We start from the raw sequence: 22,797 nt of genomic DNA, 5'->3' as shown, positions 1-22,797 counted from the left end.
GCTCCCTAACTCCTTTCTCTCTCTCTCTCTCGTCGCTCGCGAGAGGACTTAGGGATGAGTCTAGAAGGTGAGGTGGTAGGGAGATGAGGTTTCGATCCCGCGGCGGAGAAGTGGGTCGTTTCTCAACGAGCCGAAGTCACTCGACGTGAACGTGTCGGCTACGCACTCCTTCGCTGCACTCAGCTGGGCACAGTCGTCTCTGATCCGCGATCCACGATCCTCGGCTGCCTCTCGTTCATTCCATCGACAATCCCTTCGACTAAGAGACCTGCTATCGAGTTACTCCCGAAAAAAAGTGAAAGGTGTGATCCAACGGTATCCGAAGCGCACGCCGCGTGTCCGGCAAAGTGACAAGAAGAAGGGAACGTGAGGCCGAAAACTCGTCCGCAGTGAAGTGAAAAGTGTAGCCCAGAGGAGAAGATCGAAAGTGACAGACCCAGCTCGCTCGGGTGCTCGTTGGAAAGTGGTGAAAATCGGACCCGTTCCCGTGCGAACTCCTTTGTTCTGTACATTCTTCTTGAAGGCAGCCTGTTGCGCCCAATTTTCCGATCCGCGCTGACTTTCTTCGGGTTCTCTTTCTACGTTCCCGCCCCCGGCCTACTTCGATTATCTCCGAGACCTACTTCGGCCGACATTAATCGCGGATAATCGTTCTCTGAGCACGATCGCCCTCGAGCATCGGAAGTAGTGTCATCCGCGATGAACGTTCCGAGTGTCGTCCATTGACACCACTTTCATCTGCTCGTCGTTCCGCAGCTGTCATTCCGGAACCCGGTCAAGATCGCTTAGGGGCATGGGTGACATCCGAGTGCTGGATCCGCGAATGGATCCTAGATTCGATTTGAAACAGCAGCGTCCTTGGCCGCCGATGTATCGTAACCATCCAGCATCTAGGGGGCCATCGTTTTGCTACCGTCCTGTTCCCCTGGACGCCATGGCGCAATGGATGACGCCTCACATGGCAGACTACAACTATGTGTCAGCTAGATCAAATCCCAACAAGGGCCGCGATTACTATTATCTAGCGCCCTTGTTCAGAAACGGTATTCCTCCGCCGCAGGGCATATCTCCGCTCCAAATGTCCCCAGTCGCAGTGTCCCCAAGGATGATGATGATGGAGGCGCCCAGGGGTCGAGCCAAAAGCTCCGGAGGACTCTGTAGAAGTTCCGTTCCTCCTTGCACCTGCTCCGTTGGCAGGACAAGGTCCTTGGAGGATGTCCGAAGCGAGGTCAGCGAGTGGGACGACTTCCATGATGAAAACGGTAACCATCTACAAAGAAAAAGCCCGAAAAACGGCGCCTCCTGCAGACAGGTGCGCAGGTCCATGGAGAACCTTCTGGATGTTGAGACGGTTGAACAGCAGGGAACCAACACGTTCGAAAGGGTTGCTAGAAGCTGCAGGAAACCGGATGAGAAGAGGAACGAAAAGGCTGGAAAAAGGCGCGGCAGTTATATGGTTCGTTATGCTTCTATTTGTCCCGGGTGGAACTGGTAGCGATGGGTTGGCGCGATTTTATCGGTGATTTGTAGGTTATGGTTCTTGGTCCAGATGCTTTTAATGAAAATCGAGTCAAAGAGAATTGACTCGTTGCTAGTTTGTAGGAGGCTCATTTGTTTGTAGGTTTCAAAGTAGCGCATTGTGTGTCTGTTTCTTTCTAGTGCAATGAATCCTCTGGAAAAGATTCCACTTAGTCCCTTGTATTCAAATGTAAATGTTTAGTTTCTTTATCTTCACTGTATCTTAAATTATTTGGTACAATATTTTATATTAACTCAATATTTGAAATCAATCAAATTTAAAAATTAATTATAGTCATACAAGGTGCGATTATAACTCAAATTTTCATTCTTAAACGTGTCTATTAAGAGATTAGATAAATTAACCTTTGTGTACAATGTCACAGCTGTTTCCTAGAGATTGCAATCACAGGGACTCACCTGTGTATTGAATATTTAAAACAATAGGAAGAACCACAATCTACTGATACTGTAACCATAATTATATATCTGTAAGAGCCTTTTAGAAAACCCTTGGGTAATTTAAACTAAAGTATGATAAAAGGACAAGTGTATATGTCAAAGAAGAGGAAAGTGAGAGGAATTATTTAATGGCAAGGAAATGTTACGGAGCCGCGTACGAAGTATTTAACAAAAATTCAGTAAATTGCAGCTTGACAGAAGAAAACGGCTAATATATTGAATGGTTACTCGGAATATAAATCAGCATTATTTTATAGGCCATTAAGCGTGGTATTTTTCCAATGCAAATTAGGTAAATTCAATTTTATCGAACGCGCTTGGTTTCAGTGTATTTTACGAGGCCGTTCCGCTACCCCGTCTTATATGCAAATCGACGAAAGCAACTTTTAATGGAAAGTGTTCCGTGAGTTACTCCAGTTTCACAGTTACTGACTAATGATCGGCAAGTTCCGGCCGTCTATTCACCTTTTGATCCATTACGCAGCTCTCGCGACGCATACAAATGGTCCCAAGGTAGAACTCTTAGCACCTGTTGCAATTGGGAAACAGACGTATGACTCAGGAAAGCGGATAATCGATTTTCTCCTCGCTTTGATAATCATCGCGTGTGATTAAACTACTGTCTCGGACAATCTCGCGTCTTTAATCGAACGCTGTGATTGCGCGTGCCATTTTCCAATGCAATCAACGGGGACCTCATTTAACCCGCGGACATCTTCAAGTAATGGAGACATATTTAGTTCAATTGGGTATTTTATAGTGATCGTAAAATTTTCGAAAGATTTCACTTTGTCCCTGCGCATTGGTCCCAATTTTTGAAAATTGAATAACTCTTGCTAATAATGCAGGTAATCGATTTTCTTCTCTCTTCGATAATCGCCGCCACGTGCAATTAATCGGCTTTCGAAACTCTCGTATTTTTAAAACTGTGAGTACGAATGCAGGTTTCTAATGCAACCCGCAAGAACCATGTGAAAACGTTCAGATAATCGATTTCAGATCCATTCGAAAATGGATAAATCTGTTTTTTAATTATTTTAGGGTGTTTATAAAATTTAACAAAATTTTAGTTTTATGCAACCCTCAATTTCGCGGATAGAGAAAGTGTTCCCAATCGCCGACCTCGAGTTAATCTTCCGTTACCTCTCCGTTAAGAGGAAAAAAGAAAGGGAACAATGATCCACGATCGCTTTCGATGAATTTAATGTACAATTTGTTTCTCCTTAAAATGCAGAGAAACTCGTGGTTAAGGGGGGACTCTCATGTATTTACAATAAATGTTAGTGAACTTTATGAATTTTTTGTTATTACATTTGGGACTTTTGAAGTTTTAGGGTTTTAACGTATTAAAAATAGTTTTTCTACATCAGTACATATTGATTGAGTACAACTCAGTGTTCTCGATCTCTTCGACGACTTCCATATCACTAGTGCGTCTGCCTCTGTCATCAGAATGCAAAGGATAACATTTTTTCTTAAAGTTAGATAGTTTGTTCTGGGATTAGTTTCACTAGAAATGCGTGAACGTTACGAAAGTTACAAGGTTTAAAAGAAAAATTGTATAGTTTATATTGTTTAAAAATATATTGTAAATAAAAAATAAAATGCAAATTAAGGTTCAATCTGTAGAGAAATATATAACAAAATGGCTGACATGGATTAGTCAATTAGAAAATATGATTTCGAGGAAAACGCGTTTAAAGTATTAATACCATATTTCATGCTCTTTAAATATTATACTTTTGATTTGTGAAATACAAGTTCAATCGATTTTTTGACCTAAATATGCGAGACTCTCCCCTTAATGGTTTCCATTATTGCGGACTATAATATCGCAGTTTTTCTGGTGATCCATCATTGGCATACGCATAAACTACAACGCCATTGAAGAGCGTTGACCTTAATTACTTAAATATTCATTATGCATTAAAGATTATTTTAAATTATCATCGCATAACAAGGAGAAATTTTAGTACGAAATGAATCTTTAATAGTTGAGAAAACTGGTTACTAAAGAGTGTGGTCGTTGGCAGAATTATTATTATAGTTAACCCTATCTAATTTTAGATCGCTGCGTTCGATCTAGCGAACACCGTGCTGGATCACTGTACATAATATTATCATACCACATCTACATTCCCAACAATTAAGATTTCAAGTTTAATGCAATAGAAGTACTCTTATCTTTACTTTTTATACATGTTTGAATCAATGTACAAACGTACAGCGTTTTGCAGTCAGTTAAATTATTCTTTGGAATTCATTACTTTGTGTAAAAGGATATTCATACTTTGAAAATTTACGTATATTTTGCTTTATTAAACTGATGAATAATTTGAATTGCATGATGTGTAGATAGCGGATTTTATGCTTTTATGACAAACATGAATACATGTAATTTAAAACAGCAAAAACATTGGAAGAATTTAACAATATCGTTATATTATTTTCGACCTCTTAAATATATTATAAAAGAAAATAAATTTCTATTTCACTGCAGTTTGTTGCAATTTACGTTGAAAATTTCCATTTTGCATCAAGATCTAATGGTCAAATGATATGGTACTGCACGCTAAAAGAAAAATAAGTGTAGCTAATTTCAAATTCACGAATTTGAAATGATATGCAATTAATTTTTATTTATTATATGGAACCACTTTAGTATAGAATTGTCCTTATATTTGGCATAGTTAATGTAGGAAGTTTATGATGAATTGAATTTGTCATTCCACTGAAAAGGATGAAAGATATTATTTAACATTTAGTAACCCACACTAATGTATTATAGTATTTTCCTTAGACTCGACACATTATAGTTAGCATAGGCACAGTTTATGATGATTTGAATTTGCCATTTCACTGGAAAGGATGGAAAGTATCCCTTAACATTTATTCTACTTCAGATTCATACTATTTAATATATATAACTCGGCAAAATTAAATTAATAATTTGCATTTTCGATCGAGTCATTCTCACTAACTGTGGTGCCCCTCAGACCTTTACTTACTTACCGAAATCTCTTGAAACGGAACTGGCGTCGCCAGATCGATCATTAAGATCGCAGATACTTTCGAAAAAGAATTTTACTGGTGAAAGTGAATCCGGGGATTGTGCAACCATGTGAGTATGGACGGAGACGAACGTCGCAAAAAAATGGAAACAGTTTCGATAACGTATTTTGATATCAATCGATCGAATGTCGAAAGCGGGACTGTTCCGTATAAAAGCGGTTGTTTCGGCCGGTGAGATCCTTAATTAATCTCGTTCGCCGGACGATTGCAACAGCTGGCAATTCCCGGCGTGAAATGCCTTTCTTTTTCCATAATTGGATAGTGAAAAGGAAGCAGACATCGCCTCCGTCGAGGATCGGTCCGAATAAAAATATATTCTTATCGAACAGTTCGACAGGTATTAATGTGATCGAAGTGATGCATGAATCGCTGAAAAGAACGATTATATAAAATTTCCAGCGTTTAGAATCATCGGTGAAGGTACTTATAATGGACAGCTTTGTGTTGGAAAGGAACATAAGAAAGATACCCTTTTTTTCTCAGTTACAACTTACGTATTATATTTACGCAACTTACTATAGTGTAATTAAAGACATGCAACTGATAATTCTATAGGAATCTTTTTACGCGATTTTCTCTTTTTAATTGTAGGTATCATTCGAATATCCTTTCACTCGGAATCAATTGGCATAATGTAGATGAAAAGTGTTCGCAGTCGTTTCCCTTCTGAAATTAATTTTTGTGAATAAAATAGTATATATCCACTTAAATTCTTCAGTGGTATTCAAGCCTGGTATTCATAGCTTCATTGGTAGTCAGTGGTACTCATTGCCAAATCACAAGCTTCAATTTACTTGATCAAACCAAAACTAAATAGATAAAAAAATTGTTGTAGTCCTTGAACTCTCTTCTGCATCTTTCAGTCCCGCTAAAAATTAATTTTCTCCAATATGACAGATAAATTCATTTCTAAATCCATCCTTATTGATCTGCAGCACTGAAGAAGTTAAATGTAAAAAATTAAGAATCAATGCTTTGCCAATAATACATATGTCCGAAAACTCGCGAGTAAATTGCATTGGCTCTCTTCCACAGCTGTTCCTTAATCGTTGAAACTATTAAGATTACAGTATTATTTATGTTGATGTGGATCATCGAATACTCAAGCGCGCGTATTGAGACACAATACTGCTAAATACTGATACTATTAGGTCGGAAAGAAAGTTCTTGCGGTTTTTATTATAAAATCAAAATAGCGAAAACCGTAAGAACTTTCTTTCCGACCTAATACTTAGCCTAGTGTGCATATGTAACGTCTTGCGCCCGAGGATACTGTCGTCTGAACTATTACGTGATCGGTTTAAAGGCCGCTGGTCCTGAAAAATCCTGATTCGCGTGTGTGTTGAGCTTCGCGGTGAAAAGTGCGTTTCTGCACCGGTTGGATGGCTTGCGATAAGAACTCGTTCGCTGCAAGTGACCGCTTATAAAATTCCCCGGCCCGTAATGTCGCCCTCTTTCGCGGGTGCCACTCGAAAATGTATTTTTCGCTCACTTAAGAACCCGTTCCCAGCCCTTGCGTATAAATTATCATGCCTCTTGCCAGCCGACGCTCGCCCAGTTTTAGCAATTTCTGTCACCTGACCGTGATAAATTCCGTTTCGGAGCAGAAGAAATTTATTTGACAGCTTCCTGCGGTTACAGTTATCCTTTTACACGTTTTGAAACCCGAGAAACGAAGACTCAACCTTTATCCGACCACCGGGTTTCTTCCGACTCGTCCTTGCAGTCTCAACACATTTAACATTTCAGATGTAGAACATTAAGAAATAACAGTCTTGGTTTATTTTATATTTTAGGGTAGACTGATTATAATTTCTTTTTTATTATGAACTGAGGAAGAGTGGCAAAACGGTAAGAGGCAGCTTATTTGATGAAATTTAGTTGTTTTCTTTGCCTTTGTAAACCTTGTAAAAAATGCCATTTTTTAGTATTACATTTACAGTATTTGTGTCAATATCTAGTGCATAATGTTGTACAAAAATGAAATGAGAAATATTCATACACACAGCTATTATTATTCAGTGCTTCTTCCATCTAAGTGAACACCAAAACCAATTTGAAGTGTAGTGCATGGAGATTGACAGACATTTTTGCAAACAGACCTAAATCTCTCAATTTCTTGTATCCTTAACCATTTCTTGATTGCGAAAGGGAAATGAGGGATAAAAAATGCATGAATCATTTCGCGATTTCGATTTATATTGAATTAGTTTCTACGATCAATTTGTCGAAAGAAACAGACAAGCCCAAGGTGATTTCTACTTGCGACCAACGAAGCGTTCAATGCAGTATGCACTATGCACTATGCAATTTAATGCATTTTTACTAAGGAAATCGTGTGTCTCAGATGTGACAGCCTAAGATTATTGTAATCCGCGAGACTTGTTCGCGATTGATATAAAAAAAAAGGCATTCCGAGTGACCAAGTTTTCTTCGAACGGGTGACAACTGCTCTCCTTCGCTGATTGACTTGACATGAATCAATTTCAAGTATGTACAATTTTTCTTTTCTAAATTATACTTTCTGGTCTCTCGAATCACTTCAAACATGACTTATTCTTTGAACACCAAACAATTTTTAAAAAAATCCAAACATACATTCTCGCAATGTCAAAAATATTCGCAGTGTTGTACATTCTCAATTTTCGTGTTTTGAAGCTTCATGCACAAAGTCCTGAATATACAAATAATTGTGTAATTTATTCTCAAATGTCAAACAATCTCCATGATTTCATAAATATTCCTATGTTTTGAAATTTAAAATTGGAACGTACATACAGTTTCGCACAGTTTGTTCGCCAAGCAACCTCGGCAGAAGCAAGTTCCCTCAACTCGTAAAAACTTGAGTGTGCCGACACATTAGACATTCCGGACGTGCTAATCATGTCCCCCTTCGGGCAGTAATTTCTCAGCTCACATAAGGATCCCGATACATTCAATTTTTTTCTAGAATCATTACCGAGGCGCGACGCTACTGGACATAATAAATTTAAACGGTGAAATTCGGTGCACGCGTTTCGAAAGTTCCGTCCTCCCGAACCTCTCAGACGGTCCATAGCTCTGTTAAGCCGCGTCCACACTGACGTTTTCAACATCCCGAGACGCTTGCCGATCGTTGAAAAAGTGTGCCGCAACCCAGATCCGACACGATGCTTGATTTCACCGGGAATTGACTCGGCGAACATCCTAATTCTATTCTCTTAGCTCTTCTTCCGGGTTCGAAGTGGTTCTATGGTAGCCTGTGGATCGGACGATCGCTGCCGATGGCCGATCTGTGGGGTTTATAGGGGCAGAGAAAGGAGACGAGTCCGGTTCGACCGGTTCACCGTCAAGAGTGAAAATCCCGACGCCGAATTGCGTGGGCTCGTCGACCGATCTTGATCGTTCCAGTTTCGTGGCGGCACTTTTCCGCTGGCGACGGATGTTGGAGGAAAGCGACGACGATCAATATCGTCCATCGGGAAATTCCGATCCAGCGATTTCACTTCGAGAATCTGCGGCGACTCGACATTGTAATCTCTTCGCGTATATTCGTCGATACCGTGCGGCGATAAGTTTGTGAAACGATTTTAACGATCTAATCGATTTCTAATTCGTTTTACTACTCTGGCATTTGGGGTACTGCCCCTGGACAAAATTACTCGATCGAGCAAATAAAGTGTCTATCGCGACAGTTATTCATATTTTCAATGTGGAAAATATTTCTATTAACGATAAAAGTAAATATGCAATAATAGAACTTGTCCTACATCAAGAAAATATTCAGCCATACGATTCTATGGAAAATGTACACATTGAGCAAGTTGATTTAAGTGAGCACTGATTGAAAGGAGGGTTTAATCACCTATTAACATCTTCACTTTTAAAAATACAAAGAGGCGTTCAATTGGTTTGTTATGCAATTCAAATTTCTTTATAATTGTCTCGTAGAGGTAGTTTGATATCTTGTATTTCGTAAAAGCAAAACAATACGTTCAAAAAGTTCGTAGTGTTTTTAAATTAAAATTCAAGGATAACGTTAAAATATTTATTCACAAGTGTATTGAATAACATGACAAGTTACTTAAAAAATGGTAAAATTTAATAGAACAGAGTGGAAATATGTTATCACTAATATTGATATAATTTTCAGTTTGTTGCTTCAGTCAAGGTAGCGAATTTTCATAATAAATTCACAACAAACGATCTCTTTCGTCTTATTGGACACTGCTTACAGAAAGAACAAAAGAATCCAATAGGTAGGTCAAGGATCTTTTAATCAGCAATTATTTTTCTTCGAGTCATGCGTCGCTGAAGTCCTCCATGATGCTTGATCGAAGGCCTTCGTGTTTTCCGGTGTGGATTTCCAAACTTTTCGTGACACATTCTTTTGTGTACACGGAATCGTTTATTTCCTTCATATCGGCATCGATCACTTCTCATTAGTCCTAATTAGGACTTTCATACACATTTCTATTTTCATAAATTGCATTCAGAAAATATACATATATATCGTCAACTGAAATAGTTTTGATGGTAAAGCTGGAGTGGAAGTAACATTAATTTTTTTTAATAAAGACGGTTTAGCGTACTTTATACATTTACAAATGCCATTAATGAATAAACATTCTATTCTATTCTATTCTATTCTATTCTATTAACATTTTGTGCATCACCTGTTAACTATTTTATACTGCAACGAAAATGATTTTTCACATTACGTTTTATTAATTTCGTAACTCTTTGTACTCGAATGGCAACTGTGAGGCACCACTAAAAATGTTTACCTTGCTTTTGTTGTTGTTTAATAAACACTTAAATTTATTATGAGTGCTAGTGGTATAATCCTCCTTGTTTATAAAATGTTCCGACCCACATGAGACTTCTGGGTTAGTTGAAATTTTTTGTTCTTGAAGTCAACATAGCATGACTTTGTTTAAAAAGAGTAATAATATCCCTCTTCATCACTTCATTATAGTAAATGTTACAATTTCATTACGCGAGAATGGAGTAAAATAATAAAATGGTGAACATATAAACATTGACTTAATATTTTACTGTAATATTAGACCGTATTTAATCGAAATGGATTTAAAACTTAAATAAAGAAAATGATAGCAATTTAATCCGGTGAAAGTAGTCGAGAGTGGATGCAATTAAATTTGTAAAGATTCCCCAACAATTGTTACCAGCTTTTACTTTATTGACCGAAAATAAGAATCGCACGAACGAAATCGATAAGAGGGGCTCTTATAGAAAGTGATGCCAGACCGTGTCCAGTTTATCATCGAAAGTTGCAAAAAAAGAAATAGATCCGCTGGAGTAATTTCGATGGAAAGCGAGAGCAACCGTTCGGTCGTGTTACTCGCGGTTTGATCACTCCTTCGAGATGAATTATTCATTGAAAACACGGACGGGCTGCAATTACTGTCTCGATTCGTATTTCTACACTGTGACAATCTCACTGATGACTGAACATCGAGCTTGCTTAACCATCTCGTCAACTAATTGCTGGCTACTTTAAAAGTCAAATTTGAGGTTTTAATTCGATCATCTTCTTGTATCAACAGTGTCTCAATACTTTGTCCAAAAGGATTGCAGATCTTAGAGTTGTATATTTAATTCATAATATATGAAAGGAATGGCGCAATACATGATTGGACTACGGATCTTTATGTTATGATCTATTTTAATAAAATAAAAACTTTCTGCATCAATTGCAGGACACAGCAGCCAACTATAAATTTCTTTCTAGAATAATTTTAATAAGTTGAAAGTATTCTCTTAATTTATTTTCGTCTCTCTACTGTTCCAAATTTCACCGAGTCATATCTCTGCCATAAATGCATGAAACATGCGGTGTATACATAATGTGCCCGTTATTATAGCTCGTTTCTCTTAGATAAAACGAGTAATGGCTAATTTATTAAATAGTCAAGTATTTCAGCATGCCGTTTAATAAATGCATGAATTTAAAAAGACACAAATGAGCTAAAATTTCGTTCTCTTCACTATTAGCTTCAATAAAATAAAACTAAAGTGGAAATGTTCCATATTTCGTTGGAATTTGTAGTTTATGAATTATTGATGATTTGTATACACGCACAAAACTTGATAGTCTCATTTAATATTTAATGACTTAGCATGTTTCATAATCATAACCAAGTGGTTTAGTGGTTTAGGTTGCAATTTGATAAAAGCATAAATTAAAAGAACAACAAATAAGCAAAAATTTTATTCCCTTCACTATTAAGCTCAGTAAACTAGAAATAAAATGAAAGTGTTCTATATTTGTAGTTTACAATTCTAGAATTTGGATTACTACCCCTGGAAAAATATGAATCGATGTGGAAAATATTTTATATTACGTCAAGAAAATATTCAATACAATCGAACACGTTTGTTTTTGCATAATGTACGGATTGAGTAAGTTGAGCACTGATTTAAGGGAGGGTTAATGTGCATAAAACGCTTGATTTTGTATATTTAACGCAATGAATTACGTCGAGCACGTGTTTCGCAAATCAGATATTTTATAATGCAGAAGGGCTCGCGGATATTTAGTGGTGCAAGCAATGAATCACCCGGTGATTCCTCGGCGTCATTAATCTTCGCGCGACTTTTGAATGCGTCGAGAAGACGATTATTATTCCTCGTGCATACTGCGCGGACTGTTATGAATGGAGGACGTGTCAGGCAATTACAACGCATTATGGAAGAACCTCGGACAATGAAATTGTCCTCTTAATCCGCGGAACGTTTACTTTCGTAACGTGTCCTTGCCTGTTCCCTCGGGTCGTGCAATTATTCCTGATTGTGTCAGAATTTAACTCGTTCCCAATTTGTCCACAAGAAGTTCGATCAGATAAACTTGGTGTACAATATCAATCGTTCATATTCCATAAATTATTCATTGGGAACAGAGAATATTGTGCAGTGTACATTTACTCAAAAAGTTAACTATGGGCGACAGAGAAAATAATGTTCTATGTCGAGATGTAGAATAAATTAGTAATATTCATTTTTATCGGCTTGGGATTGGCATTTTTAAGATTTTTATGTCTCCATTTTATTACAGATATATATTTAATATTACACTTAATAGAGTTCGTACTTAATATTCCTTGGATCATTGAACATTGAACACATATCGATAACTCGCATACAGTTTTTAAACTACTATGAACCATAATATGCTAAGTGTTATTTTCACTGTAACATTCAGTTAAGTGGAAACAATCTTGTTCGTCATTAATAAAATTGACAGTGCCGTAAAATTGCAAAAGGGTAATGAAAGAATGCTTACGTTAAATTTCTGTTCCCAACAATTTATGCAATAAAATTGCGAAATTGCAAGTAATGTACAAAGTAATCTTTATGATATTATTACCTTCATTGTTTTCTCTCGTTTCCCAACAAGCGGTCCGACCTGTTAAATCATTTCGTGGGCTATAACTGTCAACAATTTGTAAAATTATATCGATTACATCGATAATCCACATACAAGTTTCAAATTACAATTATTACCTCTAACAATCAAATTTTATTTCCACCACACATTCGCTTAGTAAAGCGCATGAGAAATAATCATGTCCGTCATTACTAAAAATGAAAGTTCTATAAAATTGCAACAATGAAAGAAGTGATGTACAGGGTGTATACATAGAAAGTATACATATGTCGCGACTATCACAGCGAAATTCTGCACCTTCAATTTGGTGGAAATTGATGTAAGAAAGGTGTATTGTCTATTCATCGCGAGGATTCAAAGTGTAACAGGGGGGAATCATCTGTCAAAACTCAATCGTTCTCTTAAAAAATTATGGTAAAGTTTTTTCATTGTCATTCTAATTTTATTTATATTATATTTTCATTCCTCAGTCAGATGGGGTTTAAATAGTGCGCATTTCTTCGCGCATGAAATATAAGAAAATATAATAATGAATAAAATCAGTTTGATAATGAAAAAATGTTGTCATAATTTTTAAGGGAACTTCTTTTGCACTTCTTATCGATATGATTAGTAGAATAAGATGCGATGAAAAAGATTGTTGACCTTTCGACCGTGAAATTAATTTTTCTTTCTAACATCCACTAAACCTAGAGTAGTTATAGCCGCGACATATAATATTAGGTTCGCAACTAAATGCACGACCTTTTGTTTCGTAATTCTTTTATTTTATCATTATAACCTCATTCAGTGACCATTCCTTTTAAACTATTGTATATCACTGGAAAGCTATGAATTTTGCGATTAATTTAATATAAACTATTCGTGCTTAAAAATATATATACAAATGACTTCGTTTGATAAAATGTGGAGATCGCGAACTTATTGTTAGTTGCCAACCTAATAATTTCTTTACACCCTGTCCACCCTGTTCATTGTTTTCTCTCGTTTCGCGACAAGCGATCCGACCCGTTAAATCATTTCGCAGGCTGTAACTGTCAATAATTTGCAAGATTAGTGAGCCGTTGGAGAAACTACAGGCTCCCGGTTGGATCCTTCGAAATTTATTGTTCATTCCTGGACGATTCTCTACCGAGGCGTTTCCGGTTCGTTAAATCGTCCGGAAGAAAGCCGCCGCCTGCTCGATGAAATTTCCACGAAGTTAAGAATCCTCGAGACGGATCGACGGATCGATTCCTTTCAGTGACCCCGTTCTCACTCATAAATCGTCTGGACGTTCCATCCTGAATCGTTTTGGCGGACTGTCGATTTCTTTTTCACGAAACGGCTGTTGTAACCTCGCCTATTACCGACCGCTGTTCATAATTCATAAGAGAGCAAACGAAGCAAACCGGTGGCATTATAACTCGATCGCCGCAAGTATCATTCCGGGATACGGAGTTCTACATTGCGTGAAAGTTCTGTCGTAATTCTAGTTGTTTAATGACCGTTGACATTTTAATTTCCGCGAAGTTCTTACGCATGTTCAGTTAAATTCAATTTCATGAATTGTCATCGGACGTTCATGAGAGTGTCTACGCACAAATTCAATTTAACGCATTTTCATGTTCGTTAACATATTCGGGGACTATTTCCATTCATTTCAATATTAATTTTTATTTGTTCGTTGATTGAGAGTAATGACTAATCATGGGTCGGATTTTCTTCTTTTTCCTATTTTTCTTCTGGATGTTGCTTCTTATGTTATTGAATTTTGAATAGGTGTGTTGTGCGTGACATACGTAGTGATAACTAGACTGCGGATCATTATGCAAAATAAAAATTGTTTGCGTCGATTGCAAGAAGTAGAAACCAAATTGAATGTTATTTCTTCCCTTAAAGGAGGAGACTCCTTTTTCCAGGTTTGCAATGCGGAATTCGCGTTCTCATTTCTCGATAATACAAGAATTGGCTTTTTCAGTAGCCAAAAACGCTAGATAAAAGATCGATTTAGGGTGCTATCGCTCTCAAAAGTCCTATTTTTTCGTTTACGAGGCGTAATTTGCATTATTTGGAAGCATACAACTGCGCCTACAAATTTCGCCTCGTAAACGAAAGAATAGGACTTTCGAGGGCGTTGGCGCCCTAGATCGATCTTTTATCTAGCGTTTTTGATTACTGAAAAACCCCATTTTTGTATTATCGAGAAATGAGAACGCGAATCCCGCACCCTTGCAATCCTGGAAAGGACTATTACTCCCTTAATGATTTTAATAGAAGAGAAATCATATATCAACATCTTCAATTTTTTAAATTTCCCAACAATTTTGAATGTCACCTACTCAATTTTGCTATAAATACATAAAGATCCGCAGTCTAGTGATAACAGTTAGACCAGACAGATTTATACGCTTCGTACAAATGGCCTCTCAATTGGCACATTCGATTGTTACGTGCCCATTCTTTCGATCATGCCCGTTTCAATGTACCCTCGAGAACGATACAGTACGGTGAACACCGATGGAGAAACGGTGTTCGTGACTAAGCAACGATTCGTACTGTTTGTCGGGATCGGTCTACACCTGTCTCGTCCTAGATCTTTCGGATTTTTTCCACGTGAATCTCTCATTTCGATCGCGTCGCTCGAACAATCGTACGTTTAACCACTTCAGCCTTATGATCTTTATTTCGATATCTTGTTAATCATTCACTGGAAAAGTACCCTACGTACATTTTCGTTTCCGTAATGACAGTTTCAATGAACCAAAAATAATTTCGAATTTATTGTATTTCGAAGTCCACTGTTTCTAGAAACGTTTTCTAAACGACAGGTGCATGTCGGTCCACAATTTACAATCACACATTTTAAAACTTTTCATTTCCATAATGAAAGTTTCAACAGACCAAAAATAATTGGAACATGCATATATTTCGTTGTATTTTGAAATCCAGTGTTTCTGCAAACATTTTCTAAACTGTAAGACCATAAAGATCCTCAGTCTAGTTACAATTATACATTTCTCATCAAACTTTTCAGTATTTGTAGCATTTCACTTTGGCGAATACAAAATGAATAATTTATATTTTTTAGATTCAGTTTCAAATCGTTATTACGACTTGCACTCGTTCGTAATTAGCATCGTAGTTCGCGTGCTAATAGAAATCGTATAATCAATTTGTTCAGTAAAGAAACTGAAACTTTTATTAGATTGAAATTTTCATGGTTATGACTGTTTTATACATATGTACATATAAGTGTAAAAACTTGAAAGAAAATGTTACGAATTTTCAATTTAGATATTTCATTGATTATAGAGCCTTCACAAATGGTCATTGTTTGTTAAATTTTACACAGAAATCATTTCGCAACATAAGTCAGTGTCCAAACAGCTATCGAAATTCTAAATCATCGTTGTCACGGGAAATCAGTTGTCCACAGTATTGCACAATGGAAATTATTAGTTGTATGCTGTACTGATGGACTTAAAATGGACAGATTAATCATCATTACGTGAAACATAATATCTTCTCTATCACTGGCTCTCGAGAAGACACTCGAGAGCAAGAGTAATTATAAATCATCGTTTTAAGAAAGCATAACTGTTTACTAGAGCAGGTTCTATTTACTCGAATTTTATATTACTAAACATATTATTTAGACGTAACTAGACTAAAAGTGAGACATTCGCCAGAAAACAGAATTCATTTTAACTAAAGCTGTCTCATTCTAAATACTTTATTTCTAACATCTTTAATGTACAATCATCATAATTCATCTTTATTGAAATAATTCATGTTTATTCAATTACAATAAAAGAGAGCAGAACTTATAAAAGGCAATATAAGTAAATAATTGTCAGCTGCAAAAAATCATACTACTAGTAACAAAATAATGAATTAATATAAAGATATAAAGATATAAAGTTATAAAGATCTGTAAGAGCGTACTCAAAAATACAAGAGAGTGGTTAGACCACGGGTTTTGTGCATTTATAATAAAAATAAGTATATCAAGTACAAAACAGTGAAAAGTGCAGTAATATTTTCAACTTACTAAAAGTATTACGAAAATAAATAAATGTCTATGCAGCTTCTGTAGCTGACTGTGCTAATGCAGTCAACGTTTATTTTGCATAAAAAGCCGCAGTCTAGTAATAACAAATGGTCACACAAAGAATGAAGTCAGATTACTTTACCGTGAAACCGATAAATTTGCTCCCGGTTCGCGATTTGCCAAGAGGAGGTGGCCAACAACAGAACCCGACAGAACGTCCCCATTTGCTTTGCTAATTCCCTCGATCGAGATAATCCTGGCCGAAGAACTCGCGGGACTCGAAAGTAAAAGCGCGTCGAGGCGCGCGAAACGTTGCGCAAAACGAGCCACGAACAAATTTCGGACGTCGCCGATTTCCATCGAAAAATATTCTAAGATAATTTATTTATCCTGCGACAAAGCGACAAGATCCCTCCGTATTATTCAACTAAAAGAAAATCAAAATGAAATCAAATTAGATCTAAAATTAGACTTAAGACTTGCTAGGAAGTATGGATATCCTGACTTCATCCAGTTCCCACTCACTAAACATGGTACTGAAAATACTAAATATTCAAACTAATCTTTCCTAAAACGATTTTCTGAATCAAGAAGTCGGTTGAGTTTCATTTTCATTGCTCAATAATTTTTTACATAGGCATCCTTGCAATTTTAATAATCGTGGGATAAAGAATTTGAAATGGGTTATTATTAGACTGCGGATCTCTCTCTCTCTCTCTCTCTCTTTATGCAAAATAAACATTCTCAACGTCAAGAGGCGAATCCACCAAGTTTAAATTTTCGTTTAAAATACACTGCACCATTTGACACGGCCACTGCTCGTTGCTTTGCCAAGCCCATGCACCATAAATGCAACCGTATTGTGAACGTGGTTTCAAACGTCGAATCGCCGCGAGCGGGAAGCTCCGCCGGGATTAGCATACAAATAAATTTTATGATTGTGTAGAAAAGAGGCGTTAGAAATCCTTTCAAGGTCTGACTTTCTAATTCCTCTCAAGTTTTCGTCGTTCGTTGCGTTCGCTAGTCGTAATGCGCCGGTTTGCGCGCAGGCGAACTGGTTCGCAATGAAAAATGTCCCAAAGCCGTGTAACTTTGATTACGTAGGGCACATACAAAGGGGTCGAAGTAGACGTCACGCGGGATTTAATGGCGCACGAGCCGGTTTCAAAGTGAAACATTGGGATGGTTGCGTCTGGTCGGTGAAAACTGCCGCAATTTCGCTTTTTCTTAAATAACACTAGGTTTACGGGCCACCAAAAATGACAATTTTACATTACTTCGTAAAAATAACAGGAATGTATGTATCCGAATTTTTATCCTCTACAATAATTTCTCATGGATGCCTCTTTACAATCTTAATAATCGCAAATTAAAAATATTGGAACCCATCATTTTGACCGTTATTTTGGCTGAATATTAGCTCGGTATCAAGAAACACCTGCATGCAAGTCGCACAGAAATTAATCTCCCTTCAAATGCTGTTATTATTTCACACTATACTTTTCGATAATTAAGAAACGATGTTATCTTTGCTAATTCATAAGGAGCCAGGTGCCTCGAACATTGCACACTGCAGCAAGAGGTCTGTGATCATTTGTGGTAATACCCAGAGACTGCGTATTTTGTAGATTTATAATACAGAACAGTAAAATCTTCAAATAAATATAAAAATATTCTTATATTATTTTCAACTTATTGAATGAATTCATCAAAAGAAGAAGTAAATTTTTAATTAATCCCTGTTTCTTACAATTGATGCAAAATATTTTTATTTTACAGGTTGTAGTCTTATTATAACTACAATTTAAAAGCAAGAAATTAAAAATATATTATAGTCTATTATTGTATGCAATATTATAATAATATCTTCAACCGTAGTAGTGCAAAGCATGTATTATAATAAGGCAAAGGATCTAATTTTTCTTTACCAGAAATATGTGTCGCGAAACATGAAGCATAGTTCAACCAGAGTAATGCCACATTTAAGAGTCGTTAAAAGGCCGGCACGAATGACGCACATTCTCCGCTAGCGACATTTATGATGACTGGTCCACGTAGATCGTATCGGATCTCGATGCTTTCAATCGCGCCGCGCGCCGTCATTAATCGCCAACAAATTCCAAACGACCACAATTAGTCGTGTGCCTAGTATCGTAAGATAAATGTACCTATTACTACGGGTGTACGCTTTACTGCAGTATTTCTTCCCAATGAGATTAAAAATCAATTTTTGCCCTAAATATAAATTTGTATGATTCAATGAGAATGTATTCTCGTTGGCGAAACAAACAAAATTATCAATCTTCCTCATATTCGTATAATCTTAGGATTTGAAAAAATATTCTTCGTAAATGGTAAAAATAAGACCATTTTTCTTCTATCTCGATCACGAAAGGACTGTTATTTACATGATTGTACATTCTTCATTTTACATTGCATAAAGGAAAGTCTTATTAGTATTTCCATACATACTTCGATATAATAAAAATATAAGAAGAAACTCCTCTTGCCTTCTTAATAAACAAATTAACCCCTCTGCAGTACGTACATTGACCCTTTGCAATCGGAGCTATTTTAATGGAGTAATTTCATTGTGTATAATTTTTTTAATTTTATGGGTATGAAATTTATATAACACCTCATAATAATCTAAACAATATTTTGAATAATGGTACATATAGCAATTTTTAGTGATGCCTCGGCATCACCACTCAAGTGCTAAGGGTGAATATACGTAAAAATCAATTTTTGCCCTAAATAAGTTTGTATACGAGATAGGCCGGAAATCGTAGTACAGTCTGCCAGGGGGTGATTCTACATTAGAAGAGTAAGAAAAAAAATTCGGTGTAACATTTTTTTATCCGAAGTTTCATTTTCGAGAAAATCGAGTTTGAAAATACAGCGAATATGTACACGTGCTATTGCATAGGAATCGTCTAACCATGATCAACCAAATCTACTTCCTGCATATACTAAGGCACGCGTACCTGGCGGAACTTTATATTCGATTTTCTCGAAAACGAGGCGTCAAACGAAAAAATGTTATTTTTCGACTTATTTTTGCATTTAGAATCACCCCCTGCCCAGTTGTACTACGATTTCCGGCCCACCCCGTATTTCAAAGAGAATGTATTCTCGTTAGCGGAGCAAACAAAATTATCAATCATTCTCATATTTTTATAATCTTAAGATACGACAAAATATTCTTCTTAAAAGAGGTATAACGGAATAGCATAAATTATGCCCACAGCATTACGTGCATTCAAATCAGAGAGGATATCCTCTCTGTTGAAATGGAGGCGCTCATTACTGCGGCACAAAAATCACTAGAAATGTCCCTAATACTGCGGCAAGAACTGCAACTACGATGAGAACGTAATTGAGGTTAGGTACGATTCGACAGACGTACGATTCCGGAGAAGTAATTCTATTGTATTATGGATAAAATAAGAAGATATGGCAAAAATTAAATCGAAAGGTAATGAAAAAGACAGTAACCAAAATAATAAAGAAAGTAAAGTGAAATGCACGAAAAGAAGTACTTATGGAAGTGAAAACCTACGGAACGCTATAAATGAGGTTAGGCAGGGAAATAGTATTGCTGCAGCAAGTCGAATTTATAACGTGCCCCAATCCACAATCAGAGCTCGTGTGCAGGGTAAATATTGTGATAAAAAACCTGGGCCTAATACGGTTTTGTCTGAACAGGAAGAAGACAGCCTTGTGAAATGGATTTTTCATTGCGGTGACCAAGGCTTTCCTGTAACGAAAGAACATTTATTACAAAGTGTGCAGTTGCTTTTGGCCGAATTGAAAAGACAAAATCCTTTTCCCAATGGTGTGCCAGGTCGTCATTGGTATGAAGGATTTTTAAGACGGCATACTGATATATCAAGAAGATTATCAGAAAACGTAACTCTCAGCCGTGCAAGAGTGTCCGACATCGGCATTAGCGAGTGGTTTAAGGAGATTAGGCAATATTTAGAATCGAAGGATCTTCTCAATATTGACAGTAGCAGAATATTTAACTGCGATGAGACAGTACTTGCTCTGAATCCGGAAGTCTCAGCTATACCTGTTAAAAAAGGCACTAAAAATGTGTATAACATTGTTGGTAACAATGAAATGGAAAATGTTACGGTGCTAGTTACAGCAAATGCTACAGGTCAGCTTGCATCACCTTTCATGCTGTTTAGTGGTCAGAAACTTGCACCTCAAGTCGAACAATTGTTGCCTGTTGGGTTTAGTGCAGGTGTTTCCGATAATGGCTGGATGACGGCTAAAAACTTTTATGAATATGTGGTTAATATACTATATCCTTGGTTGTTGAACAATAATATAGTATTTCCCATTATTTTATACATTAATGGACATTCCTCGCACATAACATTGTCTCTTAGCAACTTTTGTCAAAAAAACAGAATCGAGTTGGTGGCTTTAAAGGCAAATACAACGCATATCGTAAAACCACTGGATGTGGAATTCTTTCATGCTTTCAAATCTTCCTGGCAGAAAAATTGCATGGAATTTTGCAGAAGTAACAATTTAATAAATCTTAAACAATATCAAGTTGCAAGTGTTCTACAAAGTACTTTTGAAAGTATTGAAGTAAGAGAAATTATTCAAAATGGGTTCAGGACTTGTGGTTTGTACCCTATCGATGAAAACATTGTAAATTATGACAATGTTTTTAGCAGAATCGCTAACGTATCCTACCAAGCTGATAATATTCCAGTCAGTCATACACATGATGAACTGAGTGGATTAAAATGTATTGAGAGTATGATTGGGAAAGATAAGCTACTTATATTTAAAAGCTATGAGTGTCGTCAATGGTGCGGCAAAAAGGAAGACGAAAATTTATTTTATTTGTGGTTTGACTTGTCACATATAGTGCAACAAAGAAAAGAACATATAGAACAGAATGTGAATGTGAGTATTTTAAAATTAGATCTGAAATGTATAACAGATGTGTTTATTATATATAAAAAAATCATTTCAGAATTTTAATATTGAGGGACATTTTGTTAATTGTAAGTACGAGGACACTGAAATACAGACTCTGAAGACTGACCCATTGGAGGAAGCACCTCACAATTAGGAATGTTCAATAAAAGTATGAAGAATTATTTATGTCTAATCCAGGTTATTCATTATTATTAAAATTGTACATACAAACTTATACTGCGATATATGTATATATAAACTTGTACTAGATAATAAGAATATTAATGTGATGTATAATACAATACCTATATGTTCAAAATTCAAAAGCTAAATTATTTATTACCTATATAATATATTTTTATTTCATAACCACATAAGTTCTAACGAAAATAGCACTGCCTGCCCAGTAGTGCAATACCACAATACAAGACTAACTAGTTCAAGTGCTGTGAATGAAGAAAATAATAATATTGTAGTTGACTCTACTGTGGATCCTGATATTTTATTAACATTTAATAAAAATATTAATGTCTGCCCACCAGTCCAGCATAGTAACGTAATTGAGAAATACATAAATATTATAAACTTTAGAATGCTCTTAATTTAAAACAGCTTCAAACTAAAAAGATAATAAATAATAAACCAAATATTCTTTAAAAGAATGTATTTAGTTATTTATTATATTATGTGATTTACATATGTGAAATGTGATATTATATTACGGTGTTAAAATTAACGAGTGCAGGGTTAAGGGTTAACGAGTGCACACTCGTCGGAAAACTCACTGTCGTTGTTCGATACAGCGAGAAGACTCGGCAGGGCACGATAACGTGGCCGTGGCGAGTCGTCCGCAGACCGAACGTTCCAATGAGTTAATTCCTCAAAAAGTGTACTGAATGCAATAGCGTGAAAGACCAAATATAAAAATGCGAAAACCGAACGGCACTGCTGGAGAATCACAGGAGCGGCGAACGACAGGGGCGACTCTGTTGTTGTCCAGACACACCCGTTATCTGGATAATTCGATCTTTTAGCTTTTAACAATCGAATGTAAACAAGATCGGAAAGTCGATCGGTGCTGCCGGTAATCATGGGAGCGGCGATCGACTCCGATTCATTCGATCTCCCACAACTGTTTGTGGAAACTCGTACTCAGAGCTGGCAAGGCACAGTAACGTGGCCGTGGCAGCTCTGCACCAGCCCAGTCACACCAGAGGAATCGAATACTTCGAGAATAGAAATAACTATTAGTTAACAATTCAAACACCGGATTGGTTACGAGACCCAATGTTAATTTGACGAAAGGTTCGTGCCTCCAGGCACTGGATGACGGAAAGGTTGAGACAAATATGAATAATTGTTGAGAGACGATATC

The 22,797-nt window shown here is 36.6% G+C and overlaps 2 protein-coding genes across 8 annotated transcripts in view; both read left to right on the top strand.

Moving 5' to 3' along the window:
* The window catches only part of LOC143212416 (WD repeat-containing protein 47), a 154,312-nt gene that overhangs the window by 112,547 nt on the left and 18,968 nt on the right, over positions 1-22,797 (top strand). The gene's annotated exons all lie outside the window — the stretch shown is intronic.
* LOC143212418 (uncharacterized) lies at positions 1,463-21,748 on the top strand. The gene is made up of 2 exons (XM_076431240.1): positions 1,463-21,407; positions 21,478-21,748. Exons 1-2 carry the CDS (start codon positions 19,932-19,934, stop codon positions 21,574-21,576), a joined length of 1,575 nt encoding a protein of 524 aa, XP_076287355.1. The 5' UTR covers positions 1,463-19,931; the 3' UTR covers positions 21,577-21,748.

The sequence above is a fragment of the Lasioglossum baleicum genome, chromosome 9 (assembly GCF_051020765.1).
Source record: "Lasioglossum baleicum chromosome 9, iyLasBale1, whole genome shotgun sequence".
Taxonomy (NCBI): domain Eukaryota; kingdom Metazoa; phylum Arthropoda; class Insecta; order Hymenoptera; family Halictidae; genus Lasioglossum; species Lasioglossum baleicum.
This window is presented reverse-complemented; position numbering and strand designations above follow the sequence as displayed.

Bases quoted from the DNA above. Each gene is read 5' to 3' on its own strand.
- LOC143212418 (XM_076431240.1), top strand. From the start codon at position 19,932: ATGGCAAAAATTAAATCGAAAGGTAATGAAAAAGACAGTAACCAAAAT. The intron at 21,408-21,477 runs GTGAGTATTTTA...AAATCATTTCAG, and splicing joins ATATAGAACAGAATGTGAAT to AATTTTAATATTGAGGGACA.